Source organism: Dicentrarchus labrax, unplaced genomic scaffold, assembly GCF_905237075.1.
Source record: "Dicentrarchus labrax unplaced genomic scaffold, dlabrax2021, whole genome shotgun sequence".
Lineage (NCBI taxonomy): Eukaryota > Metazoa > Chordata > Actinopteri > Moronidae > Dicentrarchus > Dicentrarchus labrax.
Window position 1 is genome coordinate 3,910,207 of NW_026136713.1, and position 13,661 is coordinate 3,923,867.

The 13,661-nt window shown below is 37.8% G+C and overlaps 1 protein-coding gene across 3 annotated transcripts; it reads left to right on the forward strand.

Moving 5' to 3' along the window:
• The first annotated feature begins 863 nt into the window (after positions 1–863).
• LOC127374775 (cytokine-dependent hematopoietic cell linker) lies at positions 864–11,220 on the forward strand. 3 transcript variants are annotated; one of them, XM_051420357.1, is made up of 17 exons: positions 898–1,179; positions 3,568–3,608; positions 5,789–5,939; positions 7,012–7,064; positions 7,167–7,209; positions 8,930–8,980; positions 9,092–9,126; positions 9,233–9,243; positions 9,326–9,409; positions 9,653–9,674; positions 9,961–9,985; positions 10,075–10,132; positions 10,222–10,238; positions 10,315–10,409; positions 10,498–10,575; positions 10,669–10,824; positions 10,912–11,220. In XM_051420357.1, the coding sequence occupies exons 2-17, from the start codon at positions 3,606–3,608 to the stop codon at positions 11,062–11,064; spliced, it is 1,035 nt and encodes a 344-aa protein (XP_051276317.1). In that variant the 5' UTR covers positions 898–1,179; positions 3,568–3,605; the 3' UTR covers positions 11,065–11,220. The 3 variants fall into 3 exon arrangements, with proteins under 3 accessions (XP_051276318.1, XP_051276316.1, XP_051276317.1); XM_051420356.1 differs by lacking the exon at positions 3,568–3,608 and having other exon boundaries at positions 891–1,179; XM_051420358.1 differs by lacking the exons at positions 3,568–3,608; positions 10,912–11,220 and having other exon boundaries at positions 864–1,179; positions 10,319–10,409; positions 10,669–10,703.
• The last annotated feature ends 2,441 nt before the right edge of the window (positions 11,221–13,661 follow it).

Sequence of the window (13,661 nt, forward strand, 5' to 3'; positions counted from 1 at the left end):
TTTTGAATGAGAAATGCTCACCCCTATATCTCTCATTACTGTCAGTGTGCCCTGTTCACGGGCCAATAAAATCCAACTCCATGGCAGATGCTGAAAATATTCTCAGCTTGATTCAGCAGATAATTCTGCCTCATTTGAGCTGTTGTATAACTACTATTAATAGCTTGAGTTTAATGTCTCTCATTGTCTGATTTTTGGTTCATGTGTCAACCAGCAGCATATAACCATCATGCTGGTATTAACACATGATGTAACTGATTTACTTAAGATGTGACCAAAACATTAGATTTTTCAAAAGTATTTTTTTAGCATAACCTATTTGGCATTAAGTGTTTATGCTATAAAATGAAAATATTACACTAAAGTCAAATATCTCTTTGAAATGTTAAGCTTGAATAAAATATTGTCACAAATTTTGAGTTCATCTTCTTGTTTGATCTAAAAATGATGCCAGATTATGATCTAATTAAACAAGTAAATGTCACACTGCTTCCTTTTGCACTTGGCAGAGCAGCTGTGGAAATGTCACTATGCCCCTGTTTAAATGAAGAGAAATACCTGTAGCACTGAGCAGATTCATTTGACCCTGATTTACTGAGCAAACGGTCTCAGTCTGGTTTTCAGGTACAGTCCAGGAGCTTGCTCATTTAAATATTGCGGTGTCTTTGCATGATAATAGTGTCACATTTGCAGACAGCAAGTTGTCAGTTGTCTGTGTGACCAAAGAAAAGGAAAAGTAAATGTCATCATCGAGACTTTTGATCAAACATCAATGCATCGATGCATAAATTAGTTGCATTTAAAAAAAACACCCAAATCACAAACAATGTTTCTACAACATGTTTTGTGCAGATTCTCATCTGACAGCTTTCTGCATGAAGACCTGTGAAATCAGAGTACGTACGCTCTAGAAGAAGCCCTACACAAACAAACCTTTTACTGTTTAAGGCAACAGTGAAGACCTCGGGTTATAGGCCAGTTATTCACCACACAGGAAGTCATTTCGGGTTACTGCAGTGGGCCGCTTAACTCCGTCAGTCAGACTCGAATGAGCCCAGGTGTTTTTGCATATCTACAGGAGGGAAAGAAAAAAACTGCCTTTATACTGCAACCAAATAGGCAGAAATTGCTGGACACCCACTGATGCACTTCTGCTTATCGTGCAAGTCTTCTGAAAAGGTAAGAAACAGCTGAATTGTTCTCAACTTTTAACTGCCGTGTTTGTGAGTGTATAGAATGGTCTGCTGTAAAAATAGATGAAAATGACAGGAATGGAAATATGAAGCAAGCTTTGAAATGCCGTATTTTCAGCTAGAGCTGAGAATCACGCTTTGTTTAAACTTCAAGAACACGTCTCTACTTGTTCTTAGATTTTAGATTCAATCTGCAATATATAGTAATCTCATTTTAAAGGGAATTGAGGTGTAGGAATTAGGTACTGAGGGGCACTTTTAGACAAAATGCTATAAATTAGGCTGATTCTGCAACAGAAAGTGCAAAACTAACCTCTATAATTGGACGTAATACTTACTGACCCCACCCTTTGTTAATGTGTTAGTTGTATTAGATTCCTGTATTAGAAGTATTAGAACTAAAACAAAATTAAAACAAAGAATAAAAACAGAAACAAAAACCAACAAGAACATTATCAGAAATACAGAATAATATTTTATAACAAACAATCCTATAATCTATAGTATTTCCTAGTTTGGTCGATATCATTTCTCTCCTCAGACTGAGCTTTCTTCCGCTCTCTGCAGTTGATACTTTTCTTGATGCCCGTAGCAAAGCCAGGTCACAAATCCTTAAGTAGTCTGGTGGTTTGACTTGCCACAAATCCTCTGCACCCAATTTCCATGGGGCAGAAGTTTATTTTCCAGACTAACTGCTCAACCTCAGATGCTAGCTCCATGTATCTAATCTCCCTCCTTTTCATACGTCTCATCCAACACCACTTCCCATGGCCCAGTAAGCTCTGCAAAGTAGACAGACAGCCCCGCAGAGTGTTGGACCACAGTGCCAAATCCAATACTGAGTGTGATTCTCCCTTTTGGGACTGTCAGTTGGTAGCCTGTAATGTCTCCTGGCATTTTCACAATCCCTGTGCCTTGCTTAAATGTCCTTTCTTCTATTTTGGGTAGGTTTCCTTCCTGCTTCCTGTTATGTTTTCCTTCACAGCCAAAGGGATTCAAAGATAAAAACCTGTCAATCAAACAGTGATTGATTCGCCCTGACCCTGTGTTTCTCTTCTTCTTCTTGCCTCTTCTAATTTATATTATGTCTGAAAAAGCTCAGATGTTACACAAAAACCCATGTATCAGTGCAGAGAGCTAATGTTAAAGGGTAACCAGTATTTTTCAACCTGGACCTTATTTTCACATGTTTTTGTGTGTAAGTGACTAATGGGGATAATCATTTTTGGAAATTGCTCCAGTATTGAGTGAGATATCGTGTCCAACGTAAACCTTATGCAATCCAACTGTGCACTGTCGAAGCACATCCACTAAAAGTTCTTTTTTTTGCCACTGATAGGCTCAGATTGTTGTTATAGCTGTCTGACAACATTATAGAAATGATCCTACAGAGATAAACCTTTTTGTGAAAGAGTGAAAGATGCTTTTTGTTCAACCAGAAACAGCAGTTATAGCTTTTGTGCTCTATTCAAAACCACCAGACTCCATTGACAAAAACATCAATTTTACTTCATTGTAACTTTTTACCTCATTGTACATCATTGTGACATCGTAACATACTTTCAAACATACAAACATACATTAAAACCCTTGATTCAAAGAGCTGTATGTGAAAATATTCTGACTCTACACGCTGATTCTCCACTCTCTGATGTTCGACCTCCCTTATGCTCCTCTACCATTATTTTTACATCTAACAATTAACTTTGTAAAAAATGATTGTCCCATTAGTCAGACCCATGGTAAAATACGGTCCAGGTTGAAAAATACTAAAGTAACTTTAGTTTACCTTTAATGTTTAGGTCTAGCGGCCATCAAGCTTCGTTCTTTGTTGTGAGACTTGATTTTTTTTTATTTTTATCTGGAGCCTTTAATAAAGCAGGATTACTGAGTTACCAAATGGGACTTAAAATATCAAAACAATGTCACTTCCGACTGACACTCTCCAGAAATAAATTCAGATTGTACTGAGATGAAGTTCTACTTAATATAGAGCCTTAAATCTAATCACATTAGAACTCCTGTCTCACTGATGTTGTAAAGATTGACTAAATATATCTGATCTTAAATCCGCATGTTTAGAAGTTTAAGAAGCAGCATCCTTCTGTTTCACAACCCAGGAGCTTATGTCTGTGTGTATGTGTTTCAGACAGAGTTTCTTCCCACTGAATGTTAAAAATGTGACTCAGGTCACCAACCCAAGGAGCCCAGTGAGAGCAGCGATCTGTTTAGATGCATATAAAGACGTCATTCTTCTGCATGTTTAACTGCTGAGGAAGAAAAGTCCAAGGTCAAAATTGTGTTGGAAGGCCACATTCTTTAGCAGAACTCCAAACTAATGATGTTTTTCATTTTTGTTCCACTCCCTCGTTAGCTGCAGAGAGAGGGAACAGCCATGAGTCTACTGTGATAATGGTGAGTTATGGCGCCCGTATCCACAGCGTTTCCCTGATGGTTCCACATGAATGTTCCCAGGGGAAACTTTGGGCGTTTGCAGCCCCTGTGTAATTACCTTTTAGTGCAGAAATGAGTAAAGAGTGAGATTCTGCTCTGTCATTGTTAGCGCACAGCCAGAACAACACAGAGCAGAGCAGGACTATTCTCTGTACTTTTACTATAATTCATAACAGTAGATTTTTGTTGCATTAGTGTTCCTTTTTAAGTTAAATTATGGAATATATTTCTATTTATTTAGTCATCTTATTCTATTCATATTTTGATGTCATTTAAATACATTTATTATAGGTAAAAAAGGTGAAGCTCAGGAAACAACATTCATGTCTTAATAAAATTAAAATAGATGTTTTTCACTCAATTGAATTGTCTTGTGGTTATGAATATTATGTGCATGTATAGCATAAACTGCATAGCTGTCAGCTCTGACAGTGAGATGGCTTTGATGACACTGATGAAACTCTTTCTGTAGTTCGTTGGCTCACGAAATCTTTTAGAAATGCAGCAAAGAGCAATGGCACAAGTTAGAAAGTGTTTTCGATGATATGATTCTTCCGCCCTTGCGGTAATGCTAGTCTGTACTGGGTTAAAAACAAAAAGGTTTCCTATCAGTAACTGTCATCCGCTTGTAGGATGATCCAAACACTACAGTATACCCATCTGTAGACTATAGTTGTGTGTTCCTTCTGCAGTCTCTATATAGAGAGGTGAGCACAGGGGGCAAGGGCTGCGAAATGTTTTTACTATACAGTAAAATCTAAATGATGTAACGAGCATTGTTGATTGGAGGAAGTGTCCGTGGCTGGCAAATTATTAGTGCCCTTTGCAACAGAATGTGATTGACATAAAGCAGAATATTTTAAGAAATCCTGCCATAAGAAGTTACACATTGTATTATAAATGTTAAACCTCATAACATTAATAATAAATTAACCTAAAATCTAACACAGTATGATGCAAGTATACAGTAATTTCACTTTTACCTCCCCTTATGGACCGTTATATTGAATGTTTACTTGTGAAGTCAACTTCATGATGTAAAAATGTATCGGGTAGCTTAAATCAATACATCTCTCGCAATGTCAGAACATGAGTTTGTGTTTTATTTAGAAACAACCTATGCTAACGACCATTCTTTCTGAATAATTAAATAAGTGCTTCAGCTACATAAACTAGACAAATTTCAAACGTGGTAAACACACAGGCAAACATGGGGGTCTTTTAGAATAAACACTCTGGGTTCATCATTACACTTGAAAAAACGTGGAACCTGGACCTTTGTCACCCTTTGGTGAAATGTTTGTGGTGTTGCATAAATGCCTGATGGTGACAGTGCACCTGCTGGACAACAACATCAATTTCCTCTTAGGAAAAACCAATCTAGGCTCTCCTCCTCAATACAAAAGAACCATTTTTGACGTGGAGCACACAGCTTTTAAACTGAATAAGAGAAGCTGGTTCGATTGGCCGTGATTGATGCTCCCACTGATAATGCATTCAACCTAATTGCACTCTTTTTTTCCAGCTTTGCCACAGGTGCAGAAAAATACGCATTGACAATTCACACTGTGTGTCAGGTGCAATTATTCCACTGAAACAGACAATGTATTATTATATAACACACACTACAGACAGACTGTCTTTTTTTTCTATATGTGACTGACTAAATGTGTGCATCTCAGTGTCTGCGTGACTTGGAAGAGTGAAGCTTTAAAAAGAAAATCCAGTGAGACAAGCAGTAATGTTGCAACACCTCACAGTAGCTTCCTGTGCTTATCAGTGTTGTGTATGCACATAGCATCTAACGCTAGCTTTCTACTCAGAATATACTGCATGTTGGTGAGGATAAAGAGCAAGAAGCCTCAAAAGTAAATGCACAACTTACTGTTTTCATTCTTTTTAAGGTAGATTAGTAGCTTTCTTTCCAGTAAGTCGGCGAATGCCGTCTTTCGTGTCCTCAAACTTTAGCTCAGTGTTAAAAGAGATGAAGATGTTTGGATATTGCATTGTTTAAATGTTATGTAATGATTTTTATCTCAGACATCAGAGCACAAACATGCACAAACTCCCAGGTTAATTAAGTTTGACTGTTGTAGACTTAGAACCTCCAATTTGAACAAAGTGCACTTTTCTCTCCACAGGATAGGAGGACAGACAGGAACAGAAATCAAAGATGTGGAAACTACAACAGCGTCTTGGAGCATGAGTATGATGTGGTGGATGACCAAGAGGAAGTGTTGAGCGTGCGCATACTTCCTGCAAGGCCCATAAATGATGAGCGAGAGTATGCAGGTAAAGAAGAACAAAGTGACATTTCAGTTCCAGCTTAGGTTAGAAGTGACTGTGGGTTTAGTTTCAGTTAGTCCTTAGAAATGTCTTAAGTTTAAGTTTAGTTTTTAAAATTAACTTTTTAAAATTAGTAAATGTCTTTTGTCAGGTTTTGGTAGTGTTTTTTTTAAATGTTAAGTGTTTTCACTGTTTTGCCTTTCTTTGTAGTATATAATGCATATCACATCCTTGTTGTCAGTGCAGCTGAATGAACAACAGTAAACCACAAAACTGCCATCTTGGTTGCTCAGTGGGCTGAGACTCACACTCTGAGTAATTCTGTCCAACTGTAGGGGTGAATCTGACCTTTGATATTTGTGCTCTCATGATTCCTGTTCGCTTTAAATGTATTCAAATATAGCACAGAAAATTCATAACTTCATACTAAATACCCTATATCCAAAAACCTAATAACTCTAGGTTCCAAACTTGTCCAAACTTCAACTTAAATAGGTGTTTGCACAGTTGACACAATGAGGGTGAGTATGTTTCACTTTCCTACATAGGAAAGCTCTAGTGAACATAATTCAAATGAAGCTGAATGAAGCGCAGCCAAAAAAAAAAAAAGAGCTCCACCACAAACTGTGGTGAGAATGAAAGCAGTGTGGATCTGAGAGAGAAAGCTCATGCTGAGTGAGCATGATCTGCCAGTGGGTCTCCAGGGCCATCTGTTGGCTGAGTCAGACTGCGGGAGATTACAATTATCCAGGAGCCGAGGGGGAGAGAGGGAAACATGTAGTGCGAATAGACTCGCTTTACTCTCCTGCATGGATGTGGCCCACAGCCAGAAGCCTCACAGCTGCATGTCTACAACTTTATACTGAATGTGGCTTTTAAATTTGTTCACACTTGGAGTGTTCTCCCTCTGTAATCAATACAGTCTGCTTCTGCAGCGCACCGCTGGGACTGGCAACGACCGAGAATGATACGAACTCAGAGAGTGTTTAAACAGTCAACTAACACTGGAGCTACTGAAACTACTACAATTACTGACACTGATAAGACTGTGCGCATCACAACTTCTTTTGCTTTCAAGACAGGGATCTTCCAAGGTCATCATCAGCTCAGAGCCCTTCATCACTCTCCACTGTAAGGTTTCTGTTTTATTTTCTTTAAACAAAAGTCCCACTACAACCAAACAACTGTCAATGTCCGCTTATGCTTTATGTGTTCTGCTCTCCACTCCATCAGGGGAACTCCAGAATCCTCCCTAGAGTCATCCCAATCAATACAGGTAAAGTGACAAAGCTCTGCATGATCTGAATTTTGATTAATGGCATAAAGCTATTCTGTGGAAGAAGCTCAAATCTAGTGCAACCACATAACTTATTTTAAAAAAAAAAGCAATTAAGTCAGTACACTCAGTGTTTTGCTTCTACAGCCTTACTTGGTACCAATAGCCTAGGGCAGTGTTTCTCAACCTGGGGGTGAGGACCCCAAAAGGGGTTGCAAGATCATTTCCAGGGTTCACAAAAAGGTTGTGGAGGAAAAAATGCATACATACAACATACTGTGGCAAGCAGCGAAGAATGAGAGCCAGGAAGCGGCTCATCATCTCTTTAATGACATTCAACATAGGGTACAAGAACTCAAAAACACAGTACAGTATATAGACTATATACATGTTTTTATACATGGTAACAAGCCCACTTGCCTCAGTAATATGAGAATGTATTTCTATCTTTTACTGTGGTTTTAGGCCTAAAGCTAAAATGTTGACTGTTGACTGCCGTTATTTCAGTAAACTAAAAACAAATTAGTTTTTGTTCTGTCTGTTGGCAATTTAATGGTCTATCTGTGTGAGTTTCATGGCTTTCATGTGTTACACATGGGGGTCGAGGTGGTCACGAACACCAGGCTGATTAATATGGGGGGTCGCGACTCTGAACAGTTGAGAACCACTGGCCTAGGGTGACTAATATTAGCTAACGTTTGCAAAATTTTGATACATATTCCTGTATAAAAGACATTACTGAGTCAGTTCACTGATCCTTTTCTGTACTGGCCCCAGGAAGCTGCTCAGCAGAAGTTACATAGGGTCATTTAACCTGCATTATTCAAGGTTTGACATTAAATTAAATGGTGGAATATGAAATAGTCACTCATAGTACACTATGAAATATAACCCAGAGCTTTTAAGTCTCTTTTAGCTCACTGTATTGGTTTTACAGCATGGTGCAGTTTTTTCAACCCTTTCACTTGCAACATAACATTAGTCATATGGCTACAAGGTCAGATAATAAGGCTGATCATGAAAGACATTCGCTAGGAAGGAACAGAAGAGAAGGTAGAGTCCTGTGCAGAACCGAGCCAGATATACAGATAATTAAAATGAAAGAAAAAGACTGTATGTGGTCGATACCAAAGAACAACAGAATTTAGCATTAATACTGTGGGGCTGTGTGCTTTCTCAAGGGTCTAGGCATCATCTCAAAATATAAGACCTTTCATAATCAAAAATAAAGCTTTGGCCTTAAATTTTAAATATCTAATTTTTTAGGCTGATATCTATTTGTTCCTTGAGATCTAAAAACTGAGTAAATGTTAAACTTTTGTCAGGTGGCCAGAAAAACTCTTTTCCTAACCATCGCTTTTCTTTTGTTTTGACGTGTCTGCCTGATGTAAAAGTAGGCAGCTGTTTGCTAACACACCGGCCAAAAACATTTATAAGCCTGTATTATGGTGTATTTGTCAGCTCGTTTCAGTTTGATTAATGCTGCTGTTATTAACAGTGTTACAGCTCCTGACCTAGATAGATTTAGGAGCATGTGATACTTCAGCTGATGGTTTTCAGTTCAGTTATGGCTTTACATGTTTCAGTTAAATACAACTGTATTTGGTAAAGTAACTTTTTTTTTGTTTCTTTGTTCCCCTCTGAGATTGAGTACCAATTTTGTACTTCAGTAAAAGTACACTATACATTATTTTCTTTATTCTGTTTTTTTTAAACACAGGGCCTGCTATAAATAGAGACCTGAAACCAGGCAGAAAAAAGACAAGATTAGGTAAGACCATTTAAAAAGAATGAACTTCACCACATTAACTTTTCCACTTTGGCCTCAGAAGCATCCCAAATATTCACACGTTGCTATATTCACACGTTGCTTATCTTACAGATAAGAGGTTCACTCCTGTGCAGCCAGGACATCAGGTAAGCACCTGTGCCTTATACAGCTTGGTGCATAGTTGACACTGTTTTTCTGCTGATTGCAACTCATAAAATAGGTGATCACTTTTCTCTCTTTCTAATATCACAGCCCTCACACAGGTAATTTGCTCAACTACTATTCAAGTTATTCGTAGTTAGGTTTAAATAAGTTGTGAGTGGACTAAAGTCTGTGTACTTCAAGGCCCTCTCCGTCACCTCCGCCCACATCCTTGGACTTAGAGAAGGACTTGCCTGCATTGACTCTACGTGATCCCTGCAAGAGAGAGTGAGTACACTTCTCCTTCCACTCTGGAAGCATGCAGACAGACCATCACTTGTTCCAGTGAATGTCTGCCCTGTTGTTTTACATTTCTGTAGTTAATCTTGACCCTATGTAACTCTTTCCTCTGTGGTGGGAAGTGGAAGGAGGTCCTGAGTTTGCAGTTTGTACAGTGTAGCAGTGGCGCCATCTGCTGGTTATAAAGAATTGTGATGTTATGTATAAATGACACCTTTTTTTTTTTTTCAGTGGGCAGAGTGCAACTAAAAGAGTAAGTAGTCAAACATGCAGCATGGTTTCAATAATAGAAATATGTCAGACTTTCCCTCTGATTTCTGTGCTTCTATTCTATTTCATTCATTTTTTATGATAGTGTCCACTCATGTAACCATGCAATGATGTAGTTATGTACTGTTATTTCTTTAAAATCAATAATCAATCAGTGCTTTCAGCCATGCTATTTTCATTTTAATTTGAAAAGGTATTTTTCAGTCTATTGTCTTCCTAACTATGTTACACACTTTTATATCCAATTGTCTTTTTAATTCTTCTAATAGGCAGAATTCAGTCAATTAAAAAAAGGTAAGAGATAACTGTAAATGTAACATTTTGGTTAAAAACGCCTTGACATTTGTGATGAAGTTAACTTAATGAATGTGAATGTGTTTCAGCCCTCCACACCAATCAAAGGCATTCTTTGGATTTGGAGACTCATGATATAGAAAAAAGGTGCAGCTTTCATTTCTCAGGCTTTTCAGGACAATTATGTCACGTTATGTCATGCTTGATTTACATTTTCCCTTTCTTCCTTTATTTAGGTCACAGCAAAATCTGGGTAAGTAGAGTTATAGGTCATCAGCATCATCATACAGCTATTGATAAAATAAGTCAGCATTCATTTCTACTTAAAGAAAGGGTGCCATCAAAACGCCATCACCATGAGTGGCCTCAAACAAAAGAAGACTTTGACCAACATGACTTTGTTCCAATGGAAAAGCCTCAACAGGTATACTTGCTTGAGATAAGGTTTCTACTTGATAAGGTTACAACTAGTCTATAGATCATTGTTTACTGAGCTCTATGATGTTTGGCAGACATACTGCGAAGAAGACTGGTATGTTGGGGCTTGTAGTCGAGCAGATGCGGAGCACGCCTTACACCTGGTGAACAAGGTATTGTATCTCTTCTAATGGGAAATCAATCAAAAGATTATCCAAATGTGTCTGAAGCTAAACTTCTTTTGTTACTCACATCAACCACATTAGGATGGGGCATTTTTGGTACGAGACTGCTCCACCAACAGCAACAGTGAACCCTTGGTACTGGCTGTGTATCATGAGAAGAAGGTTTACAATGTAAAAATTCGGTTCATCGAGAGCACCAGCAAGTATGCCCTGGGAACAGGACAGCGATCAAATGACGTGAGTGGACAAATTCAAAAAGTTTATTCGTCAAGCACTCCCATCACCATTATATTTACTGTAGCTCACATCTTATTTTTCCCTCAGATGTTTGACACTGTAGCAGACATCATCAAGTTCCACTCCATATTCCCAATAGTACTCATCAGTGGGAGAAATATGCCCGGAAGCAGGTATCCAGAAAACTGTGTGCTGACATGTCCAGTAACAAGGAGGGATGTGGACCTGCTGCTGCAATAACATATGCACCATTTCAGGAAAGATACTGTCCCTGTATGTCATTATGACACCCAAAACATCCACCAAAGTTAACTGTGTCCATGTTAGGAAAAAGCTGACTGTGTGTGTATACAAATTGTGAACTGTGTCAATAAAGAAATCTATCATATCAACAAATGATTATTTTTATTATCAAGATTATGAAACACTAGTAAATAATGAAAAATGCCCATTGCAATTTCCTAGAGCCCAAGGTGATGACTTCATGTTGCATTTTTTTTAATGTATCAAAAGTCTGAAATATAAAGGTAATCACTATACAATACACAAAACAGAGAGAAGCCACAAACTCACATAGAAGCTGGATACAGAGGATATTCATTGCTTGATAACTATTGATCGGTGACCAAAATAGCAGGCATGAATTGACTGGTAATTTCACCTTTATTTTTTAATCAGCACTCTAAGCATGTCAAAACTGTGATATCAAAATTAAAAAATAGATCAAAATTATGATTCAATAATTAAACATTATTACATAGTAAGTCATCAGTGGTGGATAAAGTACTCAGATATTTTAGGTAAAAGTTGCAACACAGTGAAAATATACTCAAGTAAAGGTACCGCATTCAATATATTCTGCAACAAAATGTACTTAAAGTAGCTAAAGAAAAGGTGCTCATTATGCAGACTAGCCAATTTCAGAATCATATTCTCACTGGCTTATAATTAGCAAGGCATTAATGTGTTCAGAGATCATTTTAATTCCTTTATATACTGCTGTGTAGGTTAATTATATATCATCACTTGTTAGTCGATTTAAATTGTGTAATAATCTAAATATAAAAAGCACAGTCGTGAGTTAAATGGCTAGGTAAATGAGTAAATGGCTCGGTACTGTCTGAGGAGATGGAGGGCAGCAGCATAGCTCGGCAGGCAGAGCTGAGGTCTCTAGTCACTAGGTTCATTGTCAAACCCCGGCTCCCCCAGCCAAACCATTAGCTATATATAGGTTATTAATTAGGTGGCTGAGTAAAGGGGTAAGTAATGGAGTAAATGCCTAGGTAATTGACTAAAGCTCAGCATAGCACAGTAGGGAGAGCTGAGGTCTCAAAGTCAGATAGTTCAGAGTTAAAGGAAATAGGTAATTAGGTACATTTCTGTAAAACTGTATAAAATTGTCTCACTTTGAACTTGGTTAACTCTTGTTTGTTGTTGTTGGTTTCATACGTAAAATATCTACCAACAGAGCTAAATCTAAATAAAGGAAATTAAGTACCCTAAATGCAACCCTGTGTTTCAGTTTTAACAACTAGGACTTGGTGATGGATGGTACTGTGATGTCCTTTGATCACCTTAAAGCGAAGTACTTTTTAAGATATTTGCAAATGCCCACTGTTATCTCCTCTGCTATGAAGTTACACCCCAGGGGGTTTCCTCTTTCGGCAGTAAAGAAGGCTATTCATAATCTATTTTAAAAAACAGGAAACTTATCACCAGGATTTATAGGGCCCCATCAAACCCAGACAACAAATACACTGCTCATGTCAGTCTCTTTGGGAGGTTTATTTTGGATGGTCTGTGTTTAGTCAAGCTCTTCAGGTTGCTTACCGGTATTTACGGTATTTAAGAGCTAAAGAGCTGCAGTCTAAAGCCATACATAAGCTTCAAATTACTCTGGTGAAACTTAATATGTTTAATCCTTTGCTTTGAAAATAATGTAATAAGGGTAAAACTACTGAAGCTTCATGTTTTCACTGTATTTTGAATGCCCTCTTATTAATGACCTCTGGGTCAAAGAGTGTAATCTATATTATATTTAGGGGAAACCTAGCCTTTAAACATATTGTTTGCTTTCTTGGAATACAGTCAGCAGCATTGAACATTAGCCCCTCTACACTGAAGCTGCTAAAGGTGCTTGTTCTTAGTGCAAGGAGAATGGAGGTGTTGTTCTTGGATGGATTTCAGACACTGTCCCTACAGTTTCACAATGGATTCGGAGGGCTATGGAACTTATACCTTATACCTGGTCCAGGCCCAGGCTCTTTGGATTGGTCTCTAGACTAGCATAGACTAAGATCTTGAGCTACTTTTACACAGGTTTAATATCAAATATACCATTATCCCTTTATTAGGTCTGATTACCTTTGTTTTATCAAATCATATGAGCATTCTGTCTTGGTATTATTTTCTTTGTTTGTTTTGTTGTTATTATTTATTCATTTTATGTCATTTTTTAGTCATATACTGTTTTTTCCCCTTTTATGTAAGTTGTGCACTGGGGGCTTGTTGGAAAAATGGTATGTTTTTTATTATGTCCTTTCATTAAGTATATAACCCTTTGGAAATCAATAAATATAAAAAAAGTTAAACAATTACTATACATTTCAATTCTGCAAGTCTGTCTCTTTGTTTTTGTCCTTTCTTCACGTGAGCTGTGTGCTGAGAACTTCCAGGCCACATCCTGGAATGTGGAGAGTACTGACTTCTGTCCGCAGTAAATTTGACCACTTGTCACTGACTTTCCATTAGTGCCGTCATTACCCAGAGGTCAAGTGAGGAAGAGGTTTAGGAGATTATATACTACTATAGTACTCTGTGGTAGATGCAAAATTCTT